Source organism: Sciurus carolinensis, chromosome 3, assembly GCF_902686445.1.
Source record: "Sciurus carolinensis chromosome 3, mSciCar1.2, whole genome shotgun sequence".
In the NCBI taxonomy this organism is placed as follows: domain Eukaryota; kingdom Metazoa; phylum Chordata; class Mammalia; order Rodentia; family Sciuridae; genus Sciurus; species Sciurus carolinensis.
The window spans coordinates 3,529,483-3,547,310 of NC_062215.1; the positions used below are offsets into that span (position 1 = coordinate 3,529,483).

At 56.0% G+C, this 17,828-nt stretch overlaps 1 protein-coding gene and 1 pseudogene across 1 annotated transcript in view; both read left to right on the plus strand.

Annotated features, from left to right (window-relative positions):
- Dnah17 (dynein axonemal heavy chain 17) overlaps positions 1 to 17,828 on the plus strand; it is a 113,712-nt gene that overhangs the window by 44,456 nt on the left and 51,428 nt on the right. The window contains exons 26-36 of the mRNA XM_047542791.1: positions 7,712 to 7,960; positions 10,415 to 10,537; positions 11,084 to 11,431; positions 11,524 to 11,615; positions 11,838 to 11,964; positions 13,447 to 13,599; positions 14,950 to 15,075; positions 15,174 to 15,281; positions 15,842 to 15,973; positions 16,116 to 16,276; positions 16,757 to 16,913. Coding sequence (XP_047398747.1) covers positions 7,712 to 7,960; positions 10,415 to 10,537; positions 11,084 to 11,431; positions 11,524 to 11,615; positions 11,838 to 11,964; positions 13,447 to 13,599; positions 14,950 to 15,075; positions 15,174 to 15,281; positions 15,842 to 15,973; positions 16,116 to 16,276; positions 16,757 to 16,913 — 1,776 coding nt within the window. The remainder of the gene's footprint in view (positions 1 to 7,711; positions 7,961 to 10,414; positions 10,538 to 11,083; positions 11,432 to 11,523; positions 11,616 to 11,837; positions 11,965 to 13,446; positions 13,600 to 14,949; positions 15,076 to 15,173; positions 15,282 to 15,841; positions 15,974 to 16,115; positions 16,277 to 16,756; positions 16,914 to 17,828) is intronic.
- Positions 1,216 to 2,245, plus strand: LOC124981036 (transcription factor AP-2 gamma-like; annotated as a pseudogene).

Genomic DNA, 17,828 nt, shown 5'->3' on the forward strand with positions numbered 1-17,828 from the left:
TTGTGTCTTGTTGGTGTACAATTCCCTTAAGCAGTATGAAATGTCCTTCTTGTCCCTTCTGATTAACTTTGGCTTGAAGTCCACTTTATTTGATATGACGATGGAAACCCCTGCTTGTTTACAAGATCCCTGTGAATGATGTGGCTTTTTCCCATCATTTAACCTTTAGTCTGAGATGTCTTTGCCTATGAGGTGAGTCTCTTGGAAACAGCATATTGTTCAGTCTTGTTTTTTAATTCAATCTACCAGTCTATGTCTTTTTATTGATGAATTTAGGCCATTTAATGTTATTATTGAGATATAATTTTTATTCTCTGTCATTTTGATTTATTTCTGGTTTTGATGTTTTTAATTATTTTTTTATTTTTACAGACTGCATTCTGATTCATTGTACACAAATGGGGTACATCTTTTCATTCGGTGTTTACTTTGAATTTTTTTCTCCTTTGATTGACTATTCTTCTAGTGTAGCTCCTCCCTTTGCCGGTTTTCACTTTTATTTTTAATTTTCTCCTCATGAAATATTTTACTGAGTATGTTTCATAGTGCAGGCTTTCTAGTTGTGACTCTTTTAACTTTCATCAAGGAAAGTTTTTATTTCATCGTCAATTCCAAAGCTTAATTTTGCTGGGCATAATATTCTTTGCTGGCATTCATTTTCTTTCAGAGCTTGATATATATTCTTCCAAGATCACCTAGCTTTGAGGGTCTGGGTTAAGAAATCAGCAGAGTTCCAGATTGGTTTCCTTCTAAATATGACTTGTCATTTTTTTCTGGCAGCCTTTATAATTCTATCCTTATTCTGTATGGTAGGCGTTCTCATTATAATGTGCCTTGAAGGTCCAGATTTGGTGCCTGGGAGTGCCTTGGGCACTGGAGAACCCAGACCTTCACCACCAGGCTTTGAGGACTCATTCCCTCAGGATCACCACGATAGAGTATCAATGGGAAACCGTGCACCCCCACCTCTCCTCTGCAGTACAGCATCTTTATAGCTCTGCACCGCCACTGTCCCACACTGGAGCTGCCAAATACCAGCTGCCACCCTACTTTCTACCACCATACCTACTCCCATCTGGGAGGAGCCTACACTGTGGTTCTCAACCCCCTGCACCAGCCTATGGCCGCCAGCAACCAACAACAAGCCTGGCCTAGCTATCGGAGTCAGGAGGGGCCAACCTGCTTCCCCACCTCTCCAGGCTGGAGGGAGGTGCCATGGGTGCCCGCAGGGATGCCTACTGCCACTCAGACCTGCTGTTGCTCCATGCACACACCTGGATACTGTGGCCTGGTAAAGAACTTGGGACTCCATGACATGGCCCACCAGATGGAAGGGGTGCAGGACACTTTGTCATCTCGGCAACCCACACTTGCTTGGGCACCATCAGACTCTACTCTAAAAATATCCCATTTCCATGGCTAAGAACCCCTGAGTCTCCCCTGAGGGGAGACTGAGGTCTTCTTCTCTGTTCCTAGAAGACCATCCCTCCTCTGTTCCATGTCCAAATATAAAGTGACGGTGGCTGAAGCACAGAGGCAATTGTCACCGCCTGAGTGCTTAAATGCCTCATTGCTGGGAGGTGTTCTCAGAAGAGCCAAGTCCAGGGGCTGGGGAGAAAGCTCAGCTGGTAGAGTGCTTGCCTTGTAAGCACAAGGCCCTGGGTTCGATCCCCAGCACCCTCCCAAAAAAAAAAAAAAAAAAAAAAAAAAAAAAAAAAAAAAAGAGCCAAGTCCAATCATTGCAGGAGAAGCTGGACAAGATTGGACTGAATCTTCTGTCTGGGAGATGGAAAACGGATCACATGACCCTCCCGACATCCTTGGTGGAAGGCAAAGCTGTTCCCTTGGCGAGGGGCTTTGCCTATGTCTGTGAAGCAGTTTCCTAGTAAGCCAGTGGCCAAACACACAACCAGGCCTCACCTGGTAGGACGGAACAAGATGGCCTCGAGGAAGAACCTGCTCCTGGTGGCTCAGCAAGTGCATAACGAACTCACAGACCTCCTCCCCCAACGGGAACAACAGGCCCACGCGGGTCTTGGAAACAAACATCCAGAACTGCTTGTCTCATTTCAGCCTGATTACCCATGGGTTTGGCAGCCAGGCCATCTGTGCCGCTGTGTCTGTGGTGCAGAACTACATGAAAGAAGCTCTGATTGTCATAGACAAATCCTATATGAACCCTGGAGACCAGAGTCCAGCAGATTCTGATAAGACCCTGGAGAAAATGGAGAAGCACAGGAAGTAAGATGGGGGTGAGCAGAGGGCAGGAAGGAAAGGACGGAGGAATCCTTCTCCGCTGGGACAGACTGGGAAGCACTCCCGCTGGGGGCAGAGCTTCCAGCCTCCCTTACCCACCTACCCAAAGGCCTGGGTCACTGGAGGCTTGTACCCTCTCGACCTGCCCTCCTGGATCCCTGTGGCTTCTCCAGCACTGCAGGGCCTGACCTTGGACGCATGATCCCAAGGTGACAAGTACTGGGTTTTGTTTTACTTGTTGAGCACTTATTTTTTGGAAGCCCCATCCCTCCTTCCTCTGAAATCGGTGCTACAAGTTTTAGAGGCTTTTCATAAGTTCCCTGGGCTGACAAGAAGCCATGGGCCCAGCTGTTGAGATGTCAGATGGATGCAAATCAGATCAACAATAACTTATTTTATTCAGTGTTAAGATATGGCTGGTTTTTATGTCCACTAAATAGTTTTTCAAAAATCAGTCTTTACCTACCTTCTTCAGTGATCGTGCCCTTCAGGAGGAGGCCAGGTGCCCCGTGCTCAGCGGCTAGTGAGCAGCTGGCGGGTGGCTGCAGACCCTGGGCCCAGAGGGCCTTCTCAGTGTAGGAAACTTGTGGAGACAGTGCCTGCTGACGATTTCATTTTTCTTTTCTTGTCTCTTTTTTTAATTTTGAAAAGTAACTCTTTTAAATGGGCGACTCTTTGAAATGACAGGTTCCTGTGAGGTGCTGAAGCTTTATTTGCATACTTATTTCAATCTTGATTTTTCAAGTAAACTTGAAAAGGGTGGACACAAAGGTTTTTCTTTTGCCTGACACCCCCAAGTCCCTGTGGCAGCTCTGTTTTGAGAAACAATGTGTTGTGTGTACAGATTTTATTTATGCATAATTTAAAGGGGTCTGTAAATACTGGTGCACTTCTTATGACTTTTTGAGAAATGGGATTCGATTTTAATATTAACTTTTAATGGTGGTGGGGTAATCTATAACATATCTTTAGATTGTATTCATCTGTACACAGGATATGAAGAATTAAGAGGATACAGGGCTTTGTCCTTGGTTTGGAAGATTCTATTTAATTGGAGTTCTCTGTTCAGAAAGCAGTAACTTAGAAAGCATCTCATTCCTGTGGGGCTGAACCTCAAGGTTACTGTGCGATATAGTTTGTATGGGTGAAATGGAGCTTTGGAATTGAACTCTGTGCCTCTAAATGTTCCCCAAACAATTGTATGCATTTGATACCTGTGTCATAAAAAGTATTCTCGATAGAAAAAAAAAGTAATGTGCCTTGGTGTGGGTCTGTTGTAATTTTGTATATTCAGGGTCTGGTAAGCCGCCTGCATCTGGTTTTTCCATAGATTTTGGAAATTTTCTATGTTATTTCATTGAAAAGATTGTGCATTTCTGAGCCTTGTTCTATCCCAATAAATCTTGTATTTGGTCTTTTCAGGTTATACCATATTTTTTGGAAGTTCTGCACATGGTCTCTCAACATCTTCTCCAGGGTCAACTTTTTTTTTTTTTCAAGATTATATATTTTGTCTGCATTGCCAGAAACTCTGTCTTCTAATATGTCTAGTCTGTTGGTCATGCTTTCCATTGAATTTTTAATTTGGCTTATTGATTCCTTCGTTTCAAGGATTCCTGCTTGATTTTTTTCCACCATCTTTATCTCTTTATTGAAGTGACTTTTCACTTCCTGTATTTTCTCTCTGATATCACTCCTTACATCTTGCAGATCAGCTTAACTATATACATTCTAAACTCCTTCTCTGACATTTTTTCCACTGTGGTGGTGATGGATTCTGTTATTGAAGTATCTTGGCTTGTTTGGGGTGATTTCTTCCCTTGCTTTTTCATGTTGTTTGTGTGTCTACCCATCTAACAGTATGGATACAGTAGAGTCTCTACCTGTGAACTTATAGTGTCCCTGAAGGTTTCCAGTACCTCACTGTTTTGGGGGAAACAAATAATAACAACAACCAATGCAAACAATATACAGAATTAAACCAAATAGGTCCTGCTATGTTGTCTGCAATGTTGTCACAATAAGCAGAAATTATATGATGGGTCATTGCCCAAAATAGAAACAGTAAGTTTGTAAAATAGTTTACAATTTTGAATGGTGGACGGGGAGAAAATAAAAATAATGTAGGATGTGATTTTTTTGAGGGAGGCAGAGAGAGGATAGATGGAAAAAAATTAAAGGAAGAGAGAGCAATAGAGATGGCTGTTAGCAGAAGAAAAGAGGGAGATTCAAGGGAAACAGAAGTAAGAGACAAAATATATAACGTAAAAAATTTTTAATTAAAAATAATACAAAAAAATTGAAACATACTAATCAAACTTCCAAGTCCTCAAAAAATTGATCCATGAAAAATAACTGGTTTCAAAAAACACAAGAAATGAGAAAAGTAAAAAAGAAACATGAGTATGTATAAATGTCCATGAACCATTAGGGTCACAATTAGGCAGAGAAAGGGGGAAAAAAACGTCTCAATGAAAAGTTAAAGAATTGTTTCCGTTGAAGACTCTCCGCTTCCCTTCTCAGCAGGTAGGCCGTCTGGAGTCGGTGCTTGCTCCACCCTTAGGGTGGGTTGCTGGGGTGGGAGAGGTTATCCTGGAGTGGGGGTGAGGCTCAGGGAGGCTGCAGGCCCTTTGCTAGATGCCAGTCAGTCTGGAGATTCTAAATCTGTGCACCTCCAGGACCCGGAAATTGCTGGTCCATGCTGGAAGACTGCATCCCACGATCTCCCCTGGAGGAGGAACCGAGTCTTAGTCCAATGCTTCACCTGCAGACCCCAAGTTCCCTGGTCTCGGGTTCGGTTTGCAAACTCATCCTCTCCCACCCCTGCCCTTTCGAATTCCTGGCCAGATGCGTCTCTCCCAGCTGGTCCTGCGAGCTTCAGATTGGAGCAGGAGGGGAAGAGCCGGCGGGTTTCTGTGACCTGTCGCTCCCTGGGTCAAACTCTCTCCACGTCTGATTTTCTCCTGGTCACTTAGGCACAGTCTATGCCGTGCAGTGTGGGTCTGCCAGGCCTGTATTCCAGTCCAGGTCTGGGTTTGTCAGGACTCGGCTCCCTCAGCTGCTAGTCCCCAAGCTGGGGCTGCAAAATGGTTCCTTCCTCCGTCCTCTGTGGGCCGCAGGGCGAGATGCAGTTTCTTTCTGTTTAGTCGCGCAGCGTCCGTGATCTCTAAACGCTCTGTACCCAGACACACCTCAGTCCTCCTAAAAATGTGTGTTGCTGTAGTGCCCTTGTCCCTCCCCTGTGCCCATGAGGGGCAGCTCTGGCCGGTGCCTCTGGCCATGGCAGCGGCTGTGGCACTGGAGGATCTTCCTTACTTTATCATATCCAACCTCTGAGTCCCCGATCTTTGAGGGTCCAGTGTTAAATCCCAGGGAAGCCCCCCACCCCTGCTTTCTTCTTCATTCGCCTACCTTGCCGAGATTCCTGTCTGCCTTCTTGGTTTCATGCCACAGCGCAGCCAGGAAAGCGCCCGCTCTATTCCCCCCTCCTGAAGCCTCCCAATGTGACCTTCTTAGGTGACTGTGTTGCCCGTTGTCTTGCCTGCTGTGGTCTGCCCAGGGTCGCTCAGGTGTAAGACAGAGGGTCGCTCCATCTTAGGAGAACTGGGAAAACTGGCAACTTTAAAAAAAAAAAAAAAAACCGTGAACAGACTTTTTCATTTGCTCCCAGGGAAATGGGAATTCAGAGCAACTGGGAGGGGTGGTATTTGGGGAGACGAAGAGGAATTCGGGGGCCTGGAAACTCACCACGGGAGCAGGTCCAAGCTGGGTCTCCTGTGGCTGCTCTGTGGGCTGATGGGCAGCAGGAAGGCAGTGAAGGAGGCCCGGCCCAGCGCGGCTCGCCCCTGGGTCTTTTCTGTGAGCGCATGCGTGGCTCCCCCATTCTCTGTCCTCTTTGCTCACCTGCCTTCAAACGTAGTTGAGCTCTCTTCCTCTCTCATCCTTCTGAATGAACCTTAGGATCTTTCCTCTAACCCTCCTCACCTCCCACAGGGGACTTTAAATGGAACTGAACCAACTCTGCAAACTCACGAGGGAGAACTCCGCTCCCGGCTCCATACGGGAGCACGCTCTGTCTCCTCGTTTTATTTCATTTCTACAAAAACAAACCACCATAGTAAACCGTCGCAAGGCCTTCCTTCTGCCCGGCCCACTCTGCGTGTTTAGAGAGAGGGAAGCCCTGGCTCACAGGCTCTGTTACATCAGGTCTGCAGAGGGGCCTCTCAGAGCCTCCTGCTCTTCTTCCCCACTCACTGAGCTCCAGTCTCCTCCATGTGGGTAGCTGCGGCTACTGGGAAGGGGTGCTGCTCTTTCATGTGGTAAAACCTTGAGCCCAGAGGAGAGAGGAAAGGGGACCTTTTCCAGGAGATGGTGATAAACACTGGCAGTCTGAATAGCTCAAGGAAGTTCTCCAAAGATAACTAGGGCGTCGTGTGGTCACAGCACACAGAATGAGCTTGAGCCCTCTGGGAAGGCCGTGCCCCTGGGTGGTGGGAGGCTGGGGTCTTCGTGCCTTCAGGGTGAGCATCTTGCAGATGTTCCTAGTTTGGCCTTCAAGGAACTCGGACGCTGGGCAAGCTGGGCCTTCCTGCTTCCAGCACCTGGGTCAACAGTCTCTCTCCTTCCACCAACAACTAGTGGTTTTCCAGCTTCCTAGCCAATTTCAACCCATCCCACATTTAAGAATGCAGACTTCATAATCTTCTGTTTATACTCTTGGTAGGGCTTTCTTCAGATGGTTTCATTTGTTTCGTTTCTTGTTGTCAAGAGTGAAGTTTCTTCTATGGTATTTTCATCAGGCAGTATAGGCTAGGTTACTGTGCAGTAACAAACAACCCTACAAATCTCTGTGTATTGAACAACAAAAGTACACTTCTCTCATGTGAAATCCACATTCTCATTCCAAGCAGCTGTCCCTGGGGCAGCCGGCTCAGCATTCCAGGCTGTGTATCAATAGCACATTTTGGTGATTACCAAGGCAGGTGGAGAACACCAAACCAAGTATGGCCAATTAAGAGCTACTGCCTCGAAGTTCAGGCATGGCTCATGTTTCCTGGCCAAGGCAAGTTACATGGTCCTTCCCAGAAGCAAGAGAAAGCTGGGTCCTGTTCAGCAGTAGCGGGGCCCCAACACAGGTTTTTGCCAAAATACATTTTAATGACCAACTTTTAAATTGCAGGTTTTATGATATGACTGGGTTTTTTTTTTTTTTTTTTTTTTCCTTGCATCCAACCATGTTCCCAGACTCTGGTTTTAATTCTAAACTTCCCTTACCGGAGCCTAGGAACACAGCTCGGTGGTAGATGCAGGGCCCTGGGAGCGATCCCCAGCACTGCAAGACAAACAAACAAAAACTCTTCCTCACTGGGACTCGCCCCTTAAGAGCAAGGTCAGGGAGGGGCAGCGCTGCCTTCCCCGTGCCTGGAGAGGGGCCGAAGCCGGGCTCCCGTTGCAGGTGAACACCAGCATCGACGACTGGAAGACCACCAAGTGGAAAGACATCAACGTGGAGCAGATGGACATCGACTGCAAGAAGTTCGCCAAGGACGTGAGGTCGCTGGACAAGGAGATGAAAACCTGGGACGCCTTCGTGGGGCTGGACAACACCGTGAAGAACATGATCACGTCCCTGCGCGCCGTGAGCGAGCTGCAGAACCCCGCCATCCGCGACCGCCACTGGCAGCAGCTCATGCAGGCCACCCAGGTACCGCCGTCGCCATGGGGAGGAGGGGCAGCCGCTGGCAGCTGGCCGGCTGCAGGACTGGCCGTCCTGAGCTGCTCTGCCAAGGGGCTCGGCTGCTGTGCCGATGAAGTCATTGGTAGGCAGGGCCGCGTCCCACGGTCCTGGGGACCCCACGCCTGGCTGCCATGCTTGCGTTCATTCTCTGCTCCCAGCATCTCAGACGGCAGGGATTTCTGAGCGGAGGGCCCTGTGTGTTCATTCTGCGCTGGGTCCTCAAGGTGTGCAGCCATCCTGGTGGTAGGGTGCGTCCACGGGGCCGGGAAGCTAGAGCAGAGGACCAGCTCCCCTGGGGGCCCCACGCACCCCAGGAGCTCAACACCCACAGAAGGCAGACGGGAGCTCACCACCGTCAGCAAACGGTGAAAAAGGGGTACCGAGCAGCCCCTCTGCCCAGGCCCCACGCGGACACCAAGGGCACAGGAGAGCCAGGTCCCTGCTCTTGAGGAAGCCAAGAAGGAGCGGGCAGCACATGAGGCTGCAGGGGACTTATTTGTCCCCCTGCCCGACTGTGGTTCTCTGGCTGGGCCTGTGGATTAGACTGACCAAAGACCGATTGACAAGGGAGGGACGAGCAGGGCCAGTGAGCACGCACAGTGGACGTGAAGGCCCAGGCTCCAGGGGCAGCTGGCGCTGGGGTGTGCAGGCAGCTCCCAGTGTGACCAGGGCAGAGGGCTCGCTCAGGGCTGGGTGGCCTGGCCTGGCCGGGCAGGGCCGAGGGCTCGGGGCTGGGGTGGCAACTCCTGAGGGCTGTCTCGGGGACTCGCTTCCGTCCTCCTGAACAGCGGTGGCAGGGACACCCCAGGCAGACGTCAGAGGGCAGAGCTTTCCTGTGTGGACTCCAGCTCCAAGGCCTGTTCTGCAGCCTTCCTGGTCCACTCAAACGCCAAGTGACTGAGCCCTTCAGGAAGCCGCTAGTTGCCTAGAGGAGGAAGCCTGAGCCAGGGCAGAGCGGAGGCGACTGTGGGTGGGCGTGGACTCTGGCCCGGGCCTTGGCAGAGAGAAGGACCCAAAGTCAAGCACAAAGGCGTGGATGGAATGGACTTGGGTGCTGGGGAGCAGGGATCAGGGGCAGAGCTTCACGGCTGCGAGGCCATGGCCCACAAGCAGGAAGGTAGAGGCCTTGGCCTCCAAAGACAACCCGAGTAGGCGGGAAGTACAGAGGACGGGCCGGCAGCTCTCCACTCTGCTCACCAGGTCTCCGCCAGCCCTGGAGGTGCCCACCCAGGAGTGTGACGGGTCCTCCCCGCCTCCACTGCATTAAAGCTTTCTGGGCCAGGGCTCTCTCTTGCTGCCATGGGATGCCTCCTGAGCCCGGAGACTCGAGTGCCCACCCAGGTGCCCCAGGAGAGGCCCCCGTGGCAAAACAAGCAACTAAACTGTCCCACTGAAAGAGGAGTCGGCATACCTGAGGACGTGGGGAGGCTGGGTGGACGCTTTCCCCAAACTCAACCGGGAGATGCTGGAGTCGGTCAGCGGCTAAACTGGTTTCCCCGTGGTTTGGAGTCAGTGCTCTGGAGTCATCTGGGACGGGCAGCCAGCTGTGCTTCACGGTGACAGACACCTGACAGCCACACAGCAGGAGGGAGGCTCGTCTTGGCCCATGGTTCAGAGCTCCTTGCGGTGCATGGCGAGGGGGTCTGCGTACCGCGCGGTGGCTGGAAAGCCAGCAGAAAGCCGGGAAGGGGCAGGGTCCCCACCTCCCCTTCAGGGGCACTGCCCAGCTTCCTCCCCAAAGGCCCCCTCCCAGGAGCACCTCAGGCTGGAGGCTGAGCCTTCAGCACGTGGCCTCTGGGGACCATTAAGATCACAGTGGTACAGCGAGTGTCTGGTGTGGTCACTTGGGTCACAGTGAGGTCACTAGGGTCACAGTGCGGTCACTAGCCCGGCACTTCCCTGAGGGTCGACGCCTCCTGGGGCCAGTGTGGCAAAACCCTGCAAAGGGGCACTGGGCCAGCAGGACAGCCGGCTCTCGGCTCCGGAGGCCAGGGTCTGAGCTGGGGCCTGGGCGGGGCTGGCTCCCCAGGCTCCAGGGGAGGCTCTCCGGCCTCTTCCTGCTTCAGGGGCTCCAGCACCCCTTGCCCTGTGGCTGCTCCTCCAGCCTCTGCCTCCGTGATCCTGCGGCCTCCATGAGAACCCTGGTCATCAGATTCGAGGCCCGCTTGAAAACCAGATGACCTCCCTCAGGACCCTTGCCATCCGCACAGGCCCTGTTTCCAGACAAGGTCCCTCTGAGTCCTGGGTGCACGCGGTTCCGGGGGACACTTCTCCCCCCGCTGCTCGGCCGTCTCGTCTCGTGGGTTTACAGGAAAGGAAGGCGGGGCTCGGAGATGCGGGGGGCAGAGCAAAGCCTCGGCCACGGCGCCCGGTGTCCGCAGAGGGCAAGGGTCTGTGCCGAGCATGGCTGCTTCTCCCCAGGTGAAGTTCCAGATGTCCGAGGAGACCACCCTGGCCGACCTGCTGCAGCTGAATCTCCACAGGTTCGAGGACGAGGTCCGCAACATCGTGGACAAGGCCGTGAAGGAGTCGGGCATGGAGAAGGTAGGTCCAGGGCCTGGCAGGAGGGCACCCAGGGGACAGAAACGTCAGGTCCTTCCGGAGTGAATGACCACAGCAGGGCCGTTCCTGGCGGCGGGGGTCTCCCGGGCAGTGTGGCCTGGGCATTCATCTCCTGCTCTTAGGGAACAGGTGTGACCTCGTACCTGCTGCTTTTGAGTGTTTTTAAATCGAATCGGTCTGTGCACCAGAGTGGCATCCTTTGGGGTTGGCGTGTACTCACGTCCGCACATAGCCACTGGCCTTTGTGCCCGGCTTCCTTTGCTGAGCCATGTCCATCTGCAGTGGGCACGCCTCAGTCCCTCACTCCTACCCAAGGCTGAGTGATGCCCCAGGTGTGAATGGACACCCCGCCTCTGCCCCTTCACGGGCGGCAGGTGGCGGGCAGCGGGGTCTCCCACCCCGTGGCCACGTGTGTGGACGACTTGACCACAAAGGCCTTGGCTCCATGCCGTGTCCTGGGACCCTCGAGTCCTCCCTCAGCCCTGCGTGCCACACGCACCCTGCCCTTCTTTCTCCTTCCCCCGACAGGTGCTGAAAGCCCTGGACAGCACCTGGACCACCATGGAATTCGAGCACGAGCCACACCCGCGCACGGGCACCATGATGCTCAAGGCAGACGAGGTGCTGGTGGAGACGCTGGAGGACAACCAGGTGCAGCTGCAGAACCTGATGATGTCCAAGTACCTGTCCCACTTCCTCAAGGAGGTGACCAGCTGGCAGCAGAAGCTGTCCACGGCAGACTCGGTCATCTCCATCTGGTTTGAGGTCCAGAGGACCTGGAGCCACCTGGAGAGCATCTTCATAGGCTCTGAAGACATCCGCGCCCAGCTCCCCGAGGATTCCAAGCGCTTTGACGACATCGACATGGAGTTCAAGGCGAGCCCAGCCCCTGGCACCAGGGCTTTCCGGAAACGCCACCCTGGACAAAACAGGTCTCCTAACACCTTGCGATGCCCTGTCCTTCCCAGGCCTTGATGGAAGACGCAGTGAAGACTCCCAACGTGGTAGAAGCCACCAACAAGCCTGGTCTCTACGATAAACTTGAGGCGCTGAAGAAGAGGTGGGTCCCCACACATCCAGAGCAGGGGCGTGGGTGGCCAGAGCCGGGATCCCACACTGCCGGCCGGGGGCGACGGTGCAGAGCCGTGGGTTGTGAGAGCCTTCGCCAAGAGCCCGCGGCCGTGGGTGCAGGGGTGCCCTCCCGTCCGGGCAGCGCGGTCGGTCAGCAGGAATGGGAACCCCGGGCCCCTGTCCGCGGGCTCACCGGCTCCCCCACCCGCAGCCTGGCCATGTGCGAGAAGGCGCTGGCGGAGTACCTGGAGACCAAGAGGCTGGCCTTCCCTCGCTTCTACTTCGTCTCCTCGGCCGACCTGCTGGACATCCTCTCCAACGGCAACGACCCCGTGGAGGTGGGCGGGCGCCTGGCACCCCAAAGGACAAGCCCGAGTGGCGCCTCAATCTGGCCTCTGGGGGCCTGCGTCCAGCCCTGGGAGGGAGCGGGAGCCCCGGGGTGGACTCACCTCAGATCCCGCCCTGCGCTTCCTGTGGCTCTGGGCAAGTCCATCTGCCACCAGCACCTCCGTTTACTGGTCTGCAAAGTGGGTTAGACTCTGGTGACCCAGCAGGGCACCACCTCTGAAGGACACACGGGCTCCCTGGCCATCGTCATCACCACCCTGATAGATCACCCGGGAGCCAGGAGGAGGGTTTCCCTGGGGCTCTTCTGAGAGAGAGAAGCGCTATCGGGGTGAAAGGAAAATGGCTACACTTGATGGCAATCCTGAGGTTTTGGGACACACACGGGGTTGGCCCCGGCGCACACCTGGCTTCTGCAGCCTACCTGGGGCGTTGTCTTAGGTTCCTCTAGGTGCCTAACCCAAGTCTAGTTAGTGTCGACCAGCGATGGGGGAGAACACGCCAAAGGAAAGGGAGGGAGGGAGAGAATGGGGAAGGAAGGAGGGAAGGAAGGAAGGAGGGAGAGAGGGAAGGAAGGAAGGAAGGAGGGGGGGAGAGAAGGAAGGAGGGAAGGAAGGAAGGAGGGAAGGAAGGAGGGAAGGAGGGAGGTAAGGAAGGAGGGAAGGAAGGAGGGAAGGAGGAGGGAAGGAGGGAGGGAGAGAAGGGAGGAGGAGGGAAGGAAAGAGGGAGGGAGAGAAGGAAGGAGGGAAGGAGGGAGGGAGAGAAGGAAGGAGGGAAGGAAGGAGGGAGAGAAGGAAGGAGGGAAGGAAGGAGGGAAGGAAGGAGGGAAGGAGGGAGGGAGAGAAGGAAGGGAGAGAAGGAAGGAGGGGAGGAGGGAGGGAGAGAAGGAAGGAGGGAAGGAAGGAGGGAGGGAGAGAAGGGAGGAGGTAAGGAAGGAGGTAAGGAGGAGGTAAGGAAGGAGGGAAGGAAGGAGGGAGGAGGGAGGGAGAGAAGGAAGGAAGGAGGGAAGGAAGGGAGAGAAGGAAGGAGGGAAGGAGGGAAGGAAGGGAAGGAGGGAAGGAGGGAGGGAGAGAAGGAAGGAGGGAAGGAGGGAAGGAAGGGAAGGAGGGAAGGAGGGAGGGAGAGAAGGAAGGAGGGAAGGAGGGAAGGAAGGGAAGGAGGGAAGGAGGGAGGGAGAGAAGGAAGGAGGGAAGGAGGGAAGGAAGGGAAGGAGGGAAGGAGGGAGGGAGAGAAGGGAGGAGGGAAGGAGGGGGGAAGGGAAGGAGGGAAGGAGGGAGGGAGAGAAGGGAGGAGGGAAGGAGGGGGGAAGGGAAGGAGGGAGGGAGAGAAGGAAGGAGGGAAGGAGGGGGGAAGGGGGAAGGAGGGCAGGAAGGGGTGAGGGAAGGAGAGGAAAGAAGGGGAAGAGACCTTAGAGCGCAGCAGGAGATCTGGGCCTGGGCCACAGCCCCTGGGCCGAGCCTCAGGTGCCCCCCCAGGTGAGCCGCCACCTGTCCAAGCTCTTCGACAGCCTGTGTAAGCTGAAGTTCCGACTCGATGCTGAGGAGAAGCCGCTGAAATTTGGCCTGGGGATGTACAGCAAGGAGGACGAGTACATGGACTTCGACCACGAGTGTGACCTCTCGGGGCAGGTGAGCGTGAGCCCCAGGACGCGCTGCCCTCTCCTCACCCTCGGGAGCACTCGGACGCCCCCAGGGCTTCCAGAGGACTTTCCCAGCTCTATGAGATGCGCCTTGGAGGGGGAAGGCAAGGAGAGACTCGTTCAGGTCACCAAGGGGACTGTGCTGAAGGGGACCCCTCCCCAGAACCACGGGTCTCTCACACCTGCCCACGGGAACTGGCTGCGCTGCTTCCGCGGCTCCAGAGCCGCCTGGGTCCTCCTCCCTCTCCCAGCAAGCCCGTGGCCCCACTGCTGGCTGCTCCCTTCCCCAGGCTCCCTGCCCAGCTGTCCATCAGAAATAGAGGTGACTGTGACGTGGGCCTAAGGAAAACGCAGGGCAGAGGCAAAGCAGACCTGGGAGGGACCTGAACAAGGAAGCCCAGGCTCCCCGCTTGGCAGGGAGGGCGCTGGGCGGGGCACGGCCGAGATCCACCTGTCAGAGCTGGCTCCGGCTCCCCGCCAGGATCCCTCCTGCCGACTCTCCACAGGGAAGCTTGCCCACGAACCCTCTGGGGGTGCTTCCCTGCTGCAGCAGCTGGTCAAGGGGGTACTTTTTGCTTTGCTTTTTTCTGGTTTTCTGGGGCTGGAATGGAGTCCAGGGCCTCAGGCCTGCAGAGCATCCTCCACGAAGCTGCATCCTCAGCCACAGCACTTACATTTCAAAATGCAAATAAGACTCGTCCACAGGACTGGTGGGCAGCAGGTCCTGTGGAGGATTCTTCCCGCCCCCACCCCCACCCCTTGACCAGCAGGTGGCAGCACCTGACTCAGAACCCGGAGGCTCGCAGAGAACCTCAGCTCAGCTCAGCACATCGGCGAGCTTAGCCCTTTGCCCTGTGCCCGGATTTTTCTCTGGTCCCCTCTCCCTTCTCCGACCCAAAAATGGTCAGCGTGCACCTTGATGCTTAGTGGGCAGCGAGCTCGCCAGGGTCTGGCCGGGCTGCCAGTCAGCGTTTGAGGTGGGCAGTTCTGTGCTCTATAGCCACCTGACATTCCCAACCCTGGGATGACGGGCAGGACAAACGGCCCTTTCTTTTTTTTCCACGTGTGCACACGTGTGTGTGACCCAGCGCTGCTCGTGTGTCGTTAAGTATACCACAGAGCTCCATCCCCAGCCCTGTTCACCTTGTGACAGGGTCCCACTAAGTTGCCGAGGCCGGCCTTGAACTTGCGATCCTCTTTCCTCAGCCTCCCCAGCCCTGGGACTCGAGGTGCAGGACGCGGCACCAGCTGCTTTTTGGTTTTTTTCTTTACTCCAAAACAAATCCTCGGAACCGATGCACTCAAGGCTCCGTGTGGTCAGTGTGACTTCTGTCCCCAGGTGGAGGTCTGGCTGAACCGAGTGCTGGACCGAATGTGCGCCACGCTCCGACACGAAATCCCAGAAGCCGTGGTGACCTACGAGGAGAAGCCCAGGGAGCAGTGGATCTTCGACTACCCGGCCCAGGTCCGAGGGCAGCCCTGGGGAGAGCCAGCGGCCTGGGGAGCTGCTGCCGGAGCTAAGGCACCAAGCTCAACGGGGGCACGGCGCCCCTCTGCTTCCAGATTGCGCTGACCTGCACCCAGATCTGGTGGACCACCGAGGTGGGCCTGGCGTTCTCCAGGCTGGAGGAGGGCTACGAGAACGCCATCAAGGATTACAACAAGAAGCAGGCGAGCCGGCGGGGGCTCGCCCCGAGATCACCAAAGGATGCCACAGACGTCGTTATTTTTTTAAATTCTTGGTTAGATAATTAGAAAACAGATGATTTAAAAAAAAAAAAAAAATACAGAGAACTTACCCACAATCCCACCTCGCCGAGACGCGTGTGGGCTGCGTGCAGTTGGGTCGTACCTGAAAACACGCGCACTAGCTATCGGTGGCACAGGCCGGCCGCCTCAGCTGTGCGGGAGGCTGAGGGTCAGCTGAGCTCAGGAGTTAGAGGCCACCTGGGCGGCACGGGGAGACCCTCACACACACACTCCTCCACGATGTCACAATCATTGTCCCCAACTCTGCACCCGCTGGGCTGAGGTTAAGTTTCCATCTGCTCCGTGGCACTCCCGGCCCCTCCCAGGGATGTGGAGACCTTTCCCTGCTCCTCATGGGCTGGTCTTCCCTCCTCCACCATGACCTCCCCTGGACGCACCTGGCTGGCCCCCAGACCAACCCAGAGGCCGCCCACCCGCGGCTGGAGGGTGCCGCGCGGGTCTCAGCAAAGGTCCCCCTGCAGATCAGCCAGCTGAACGCGCTCATCACGCTGCTCATCGGGAACCTGAGCGCCGGGGACAGGATGAAGATCATGACCATCTGCACCATCGACGTGCACGCGCGGGACGTGGTGGCCAAGATGATCGCCGCCAAGGCACGCTGGCCCGGCCCGGGTGGCCCCAGCCCAGGGGCCCCAGTCCCTTCCCACGTGGCAGACCCGACTGGCGGCAGGGAGGAGTGTGGGTCTGGAGAGGGCGGTCCAGGGAGGGCCGACAGGAGCGGCTGGCTCCCCGCAGGTGGAGAGCTCCCAGGCCTTCACCTGGCAGTCTCAGCTCCGCCACCGCTGGGACGAGGACAAGAGGCACTGCTTCGCCAACATCTGCGACGCACAAATCCAGTACTCCTACGAGTACCTGGGCAACACCCCACGGCTGGTCATCACGCCCCTCACGGACAGGTGAGTGCCCACAACCCGCGTTGGTTGCCCACTGCTGGACTGGCTGAGGGTGAGGAGCGGGCACATCTGCCACCGGCAAGGCACCCGGCCCTGCACCCTTGGTCTGTCACGAGCTGTGTGGTTTTGGGGGAGTCAGCTAACCTCTCTGAGGGCCTGCAAAGTGGGGTCGTGCTTCACGACTCCTCGTGAGCGTGTTGCGCATCAGGTGAATTACAAAGGCCCTTGGGTCCGAGGCTCCCGGAGCAGCCCCTGTTCTGACGTGGTGTCCGTGGTATCCGAGGGGTGCACTCCCCAGGTCTGCGGCTGGGCCTCAGCGCCGCTGCCCCAGGACGGGCTTGTCCCTCAGTCACACTGAGGTCCTCCCTGCCCACTCCCTTTCGTCCCCCTGAAGCTGAGCAGGTGCACTGTCACTCGACTGGCTGAAACCTCACGGGGTGAAGCAGGGTGGCGGGCCACTCAGGTGACCCGGGCCTCTGGCAGGTGCTACATCACGCTGACCCAGTCTCTGCACCTGATCATGGGCGGAGCCCCGGCAGGCCCCGCAGGCACCGGCAAGACAGAGACCACCAAGGACCTGGGCCGGGCGCTGGGCACCATGGTGTACGTCTTCAACTGCTCCGAGCAGATGGACTACAAGGTAGGCGCTGGCCAGGGCCGGGGGCCCGGGCCCCAGGAGGCCTGCAGGCAGCTGGGAGAACCTGGGCGGAGGCCCGGGTGCTGCCGCGTCCCCCGTGGCCTGTCTGGAGAGGCTCCCAGGGCTCCAACCCCACGTCCCACTGTCCCAGAGGTGACCCTCTCGAACTCGGGTCGGAGACTGTGACGGGAGCAGCACGCCCTTGGTGTTAGTGAAGGATGCCGGGTGAAAGCCGCGGCCAGCTGGGCTCGCGGGGCAGGGGCCGCGCCGTGGTCACGGGGCTCAGGCCTCATCAGAGCTCAAAGGCCTCTCAGAGAAGGGACCTCAGTTTTCTCCCGGCCATGGCGGCCTCTCACAGGGGGAGGCGGGCAGTGATCAGGGTTCAGAACCCCTGCCCATCTGTGTCTGGGTCCCACAGCCGGGGGGTCCCCAGGCGGAGGCTGACCATCAGTCAGGGTCAAGCCGTCCACACCAGCCTCCTGGGTTCTAGAGAAGTGAAATTGGAAGTCAGGTGCCCCCAGAGCGTATCCCACGGGTGAGTGTCCAGGAGTCACCCTGATCGTCACGCTGGGCCAGGGTGACGCGGAGGTCAGGAGAAGTCTCGGGAGAAGTCTGGGGAGTGCCGGGGCCTGCCCTGCCCTGGAGGGATTCCCCTCCTTTGCCTATGTTAAAAAGAAGGTCAGGAGAAGGACAATGCGAGGGCAGAAGCGGCAGAAGCCGGTGGACCCCGTGGTAAGGGGACACGGGACGCCCTGACACCCCGTTCACCGGTGTCGGTGGCGAGTCCTGCTCCCTCTAGTGTTGAAGTCTGAGCACTAGAGACGCAGCCAAGGCAAGCGCACGAAGCAGGTTTTATTTAAAGTGGTAATAACAGACCTCCCGGGAGGAGATGGGGCCGTGGATGTTCTGGGGTCCCAA